Genomic DNA, 6,216 nt, shown 5'->3' on the forward strand with positions numbered 1-6,216 from the left:
ACAAGAATATGACAATATTAGTACTGTACTGTAGCCAACACCGATGCGAGCATATACAATGGTTCCCACACAGAAAAAGGTTCCACCGAGCCATTAGAGAGCAGTGATTCCATTAGTGTTAGTGGAAGTTGTCCTACACAATAACCCTCCTCTCTCTTGTCTCCCTCACACCAGCCATCAAGGTTTAAAAAAAAAAAAAGTGCAGGTTAATTTGTTTTTCCTTATATTTTGTCTTTCCTTTGTTATGTTACAGTTTTATAATCATTTTCATATGAGGGCTTTTGGGTTGTGGATTGAATCATCTGAGTTTCCATTATTTCTTATGGGGAAATTCACTTTGATATACAAGTGCTTTGGATGACAAGCATGTTTCTGGAATGAATTAGGCTTGGAAACCAAGGTTGTACTGTATATTTAATGAACAGCTACTTGGTACTGTGTTCTGTTCCATGTACATTGGAGATTTGACAGAGGAAGAGATTCTGCCCGTAAGAAGCTGATAGTCGATTACCAGATAGAAGAAGTATGTATGGATGACTGATGGCAGATAGTCACTAGCAGGGACACAGAGCACTATGGGAGGGAGGGAGAGGTGCTGTCGGCTCAGTGATCCAAGGAATCCTTGAAGAACATGTCATCTGATCTTGATCTTGAAGCATTAGTAAAAGTGCACACATGGAAGAGGCAAGGAGGAAGGAAAGAAAGTTCAGGCAGAAGGAGTCACATATGGAAAGACTAAGCTGGGGAACATGGCGCCTGGAGCGGCTAGCATGGTTCAGAGGAGAGAGAGGTGGGCCAGATGAATACTGGATATCAAGAGGCCTCGAAGTCTCTGACAAGTTCAAAAACAAAATACCCCACAAAACCTATGGCCATCCCTACCCAGACTTTGCTCTGCTTTGTGTCATGTGATCCCGTGCATACCCTAGACAGCTCTCTTTTCCCTGCGGCTTCAGCTTGCCTGTGGCCATGTCTAGTCTGGGGAGGATGCCATCTCTGACAGAGTTAACCACCCCTCTGCGTCGGTTTCTTCCTGCCCCAAACCTAAATCCTCAAGGTGTGAATCTGTGGGAGTAGACTGAGGCAGGCGTACATTCCTGGTTGCGTTGTTTGGTTCCATTGTTTGTGATTAGAGAGGATAATGACCCTTGAAGAGACACAACAGTCTGGGTCCACCCCTTCAGCTACAGCTAAGGGTACAGATATTCCCAGAGAAAAGTGATACCCATAGCTACTGAGCTCAAAGAAGTATACTGTTTCTTACCTATCACAAATGTCCGCCAACATTTAAGGCGATAAGGAAATGTGCAATGCACGTTAGAAATTATGCCAAGGATGGTGGAAAACGTGAGTTTTTTTTGCATCTACAGAGACCACCTGCAGTTATGTGGAAGATTCCCAAAAGGGCATAGCTCCCAAGGCGGCACTGCTAATGAATGAGATGCTTCACCCTGTTGGCATGACATGTCCTGTCTGGGATTCATCAAGCAATAATTTTACCTCATTTCTCTCCACCCAGGAAGCTCCAGCTTCTATGAAAATCAGTACATCTGTCCAAAGTTTCACATCTGTAAAACCAGGGTAAGGCTACAACGATCTTGAAGTGTGAACAAGATACCGATCAAATGGGTAAGACTCCCAGCCATGATGTAAGAAAAAAAGGTCTTCATGCAGCATATGCTCTCTGGCTCCTAGAAAGCTTCATGTGCATAATATAAAGTTAAGTTGCCCAAGAAGTAAACTGGAGAAGTTCAGCGAAGTTTCCATTGTGCCATGATGTTTAAACCTCAGGAATGGTGTGATCCATCAGGCTTTTCATGATGCTTGGTGCCATCCGTTTAATAATATGTTCAAAGATAAAAGTAGGCATGATGGTAATGGTAACTACAGACTCAGATGTGGACAGTATGTCTGCAATTTGAGAGTCCTTCAGCCCAATGACGTTCTGCCCGTTGACTTCACAGATGTTATGTTCTGTGAGAAGACCATTTCTGGCTGCCGAACTGTCTTTCACTATGGATGTGATCTTTCCATTTTTAAAGATGAAGCCGAAGTGTCCAGTACTATCCTTATGCATGGTGATTGTCCGTTCAAAGGGCCGGTCACGAACAGTCATGGTTATCTTCTCTCCAAAAGCCTGTTTGAGCACCTAACACCTTCCTAGTGTTAACTAGGAAAACACAACCTTCTATGCCTTCAAATCGCTTGTTGTATGTAGAACATATTTTATGCACCCACTTACATAAATTTATCAGGATTTGCTATCAGAATATATTCACTGGCCAAGGGCAGAGTTTTATTTTCATAGGGTATGTGGTCTGATAAACAGTATCAGCAGAGGTAAGAATTTTACCAGGTAATGGTTTTTAAAAAGACCTGCAAGTAGATATTTTGAAAACCTTTTCCTATAACACTATCACAGTCTTCTATTCATACACACAGTGTCTGATTATTTTAATGTATTGGTATTGGCTCTAAGTTCCTTTTCCTGGGCAAGGACACACAGATTCAGATCACTGCTGCTCTCAGCTTGTTATCCTTGCAAAATAAAGAGCTTGCCTCAGTGGTTCATTGATGAAGAAGACATACTGAAGGGACGCCTGGGTGGCTCAGTCACTTAAGGGTCCGACTTAGTCTCAGGTCATGATCTTGCAGTTGGTGAGTTTCAGCCCCGTGTCGGGCTCTGTACTGACAGCTCAGAGCCTGGAGCCTGCTTCAAATACTGTGTCTGCCTCTCTCTCTGCCTCTCTACTCATTCTCTCTCTCGCTCTCACTCTCTCTCCCTCAAAAATAAATAAACATTAAAAATTTTTTTAAACATATACTGAGTAGTGCGTGTGTGTTTACACACTTATGACACACACACATACATACACACATGCCCCAAATGGCCAAGATTCAAGTTTTTCACCCCTAACGAAGTACATGTCCAATTCTTACAGGCATAGCTTCACCACTCCATTTGACTCCTCTCATAGCTCCAAACTTAAATATGATCCACACTTTTTCATCAATAGCTTGATATGCTATTAACCTGGCGTTTGTGATTCTTGAGATACTTGAGAGATTCCCTCTTTCCTTCTTTGTGTAGAACCTTTCACACACCAACTCTCCTAAAAGGGCTTTTCCACTTCTAGTCAAAGGGAGGAATAAAACAAGAGAATAAATCTAGAAAAGGATGTCAGGTGTACGCCGTGCACCAGCTTGCCCAGCCTCATCTTGGACATAAAACAAGCACACCTTCCCAGGGCTACCCAGGTCATTCCACCAGTCCCTCAGCGTCCCAGGTCCTCCTGTGACATCAGGAGCTGTCATCAAGCTGCCACACCGTTCCTCCACCTCTGACGTCCCAGAAGCTTCCATTTCCCTGGTAGTCACCTCTGCTCCCACAGAGACTGTCCTCTCCTCTGCCACTCCATTTCCACCATTGAACGAACATTTCCCTTAATGTTCTCCACGGTAGAACTTTCTAGAAAGATTTTACTAAATATCCAGGAACAAAGAAATGAACGTAGCCCAGCAAACTGATGTTTACAAGTGTTTGCATATCTTACTTTCCCCAGAGCCAACAGGTCCAGATCCCAGGAAATCCTAACCTCCTTCCGGACCTCTGGATCAATCCACACATGACATTCTTCAAGTGCTCCATGCTGGGCTGCCTCGAGCCTCTGGCTTGCTCCCCCAGCCACCTGGAATGCTCTCCCACCCATCCTCTCCTTTGGTTAACTCTGAACTAATCTATGTCTCGTCTTAAGTGATATTTTCTTCAGAAAACTTCCATAAAGAGCCTCTCACTACAAACAACAATGGCCTTTTTACATTCACTGCTCAATCTAGCCTTTTGTTTCATATTTCATAGGTCTTTCTTACTTTCCATATTTAAAAAACTATGTTACCCAAAAGAATTGAAAGCAGGATCTCAAAGAAATACTTGCACATCGATGTTCATAGGAGCATTATTCACAGTAGCCAAAACACAGAAGCAACTAGGTGCTCCCTGACAGATTAACAGAAAAACAAAATGTGGTCTGTATGTACATACAATGGAATATTCTCAGCCTTAAAAAAGGAAGTAGATTCTGACACATGGTATAATACATTTGAACGCTGAGGACATTATTTGAAGTGAAATAAGCCAGACAAAAAGACAAATACTGTGACTATAGTCATCTGAAATATGCAAGGCAGTCAAATTTATAGAGACAGAAAGTAGAATAGTGGTTCCCAGGGCCTGGAGGGGAGGGAAGAAAGAGTAATGGCTTACTGGGTACAGACTGTCAGTCTGGGAAGACGAAGACATTCTGAGTTGGATAGTGGTGACGATCGCCCAATGGGAATGGACCTGATGCCACTGGAGAATAAACTTAAAAGTGAGTAAGACAGGAATTTTGGTGTTATGTGTATTTCACCACAATTGGTTGGTTAACTAATTAATTTAAAAGACTATTTGTTTAATACTTGTCTCTGCCTGTAGACTGTAAGCTTTCTGAGGACAGGGATGAGGTCTGCTTCTTCACTGTTGTATTCCTGTGCCTGGCACGTAGTCATCCATGGTTGGGCAGGTCACCCACCTCTGCAGGGGCTCCAAATGTATCTGCATTTCAAAGTTCATACCCCCAGGGGCACCCGGGTGGCTCAGTCTGCTAAGCATGAGACTTCAGCTCAGGTCACAATCTCACAGTTCATGGGTTTGGGCCATATGTCAGGCCTGCTTCGGATTCTGTGTCTCCCTCTCTCTCTTCCCCTCCCTTGGTCATAGTCTCTCTCTCTCTCTCTCTCTCTGAAAAATAAATATGTACAAAATTATAATTTTTAAAAATTAAAAGAAAAAACAAAGTTTATACCCCCATCTGAGACTCCCTTCCAACACCTGATGGAAAAAATATCCACTTCACTGTATAATCTCCATCACTCAAATTCCCATTTCTTGCCTCAATATCCACCACTATTCTGATGCATCCACTCAGGATACGTAATGATGAACATACCCTCCTTCCCTGACCCATCCAGGGAATCCCCCAGGAAGTGTGGCTTCATTTTCTGGACCCAAAAGGACAAACTTATCAGAATATGATATTAAAACATCGGTATATTTCCCAAAATCTTAGTCATTTTTTTTCTGAAATAACCCTACGGTTAGGACAAAAAGTTCTCCCAGGGATAGCTATGAGGAACTTCCCTGTACTATCAAGTGGTGAACAGGGTATTGGCAAGTCACTTCTGCAATCTTGTCAACACTTATCTGTTCAGTAATTGCTCTCTCCTAAAACCCTGCAACTCCTTAAAAACATGCCACAGATCTGAGCAGAGTACTGTAAACTTATACAAAGCCAAAAATATTTGTGTTTCCCATTTCCTCCCCTCTAAAAAAATCTGGAACTTGAAAAAATAAAAAGAAGTGAATATAGCCCTGACCCAAACATATATTATGATTTACATACACATATGATTTACATCCCCAAGCAAGACACATATTTTTTTACACATTTATATGCAGGTTAAAGACACTTTTGAACTTTGACTCAAAACTTGCTTAAAAACTGGTAATCAAAAAAAAAAAAAACAACAACTGGTAATCAAATGGCTGATCTTCTAGAACAAAGGGATAGTCTTTCCTAAAGAAATAGTGATATTTCTCATTTTAATTAGGTATAACATAGGTTGCATGGTTTTATAGCTCTTACCCAGCTTACAAAGATCTTTGGGTCTGATTTTTAATCAGGACACTCATTTCTTATGCATACACCAGGTAAAGGAAGATATCCACTTTCTATCATATCTCTACTCTTTTAAATATCTATTCAGTCCTTATAGAAAGTGTCAGCTTTGTATCAGTTTCTTTATTAAAGGTATTATATATTTATTAAAGAGGCTTCTTTAATATCTCTCTCTGGTATTTAGTAATAGCTCTTTCAAACCCAAATTTTTATAGTGAAAGGAACCAGCAACAGGGAACAGCAAATTGTCAACCTCATGATGGAGCTTATGATGTAATTTTGAATCTATAAACTTGGAAGTTTTCTTATTTTATTTCCTTTTCCAAAGGAAGTACACTCATTGTCTTATTGTAGACATAAAACCAGAGGAGACAAATCTATCCCTTACTCCCACAATCTTCCCAGAGTCTGAGTCCCGTCTGAATCATACTCTGAGACCACCTCCAAACAGAAGTGACCTAAGCAAACCCTGCCTGTCTGTTATCGTCACATATCCCAT

At 41.4% G+C, this 6,216-nt stretch overlaps 1 protein-coding gene across 1 annotated transcript; it reads right to left on the reverse strand.

Annotated features, from left to right (window-relative positions):
• Positions 1-1,630: 1,630 nt before the first annotated feature.
• On the reverse strand, positions 1,631-3,710 carry LOC120223047 (syntenin-1-like). Its single transcript, XM_039221102.1, has 2 exons — positions 3,555-3,710; positions 1,631-2,149 (listed from the first exon to the last, which is right to left on the reverse strand). The coding sequence occupies exons 1-2, from the start codon at positions 3,708-3,710 to the stop codon at positions 1,781-1,783; spliced, it is 525 nt and encodes a 174-aa protein (XP_039077033.1). The 3' UTR covers positions 1,631-1,780.
• Between the last annotated feature and the right edge of the window lie 2,506 nt (positions 3,711-6,216).

Source organism: Hyaena hyaena, unplaced genomic scaffold (assembly GCF_003009895.1).
Source record: "Hyaena hyaena isolate Hyena2069 unplaced genomic scaffold, ASM300989v1 scaffold_942, whole genome shotgun sequence".
NCBI classification, from domain to species: domain Eukaryota; kingdom Metazoa; phylum Chordata; class Mammalia; order Carnivora; family Hyaenidae; genus Hyaena; species Hyaena hyaena.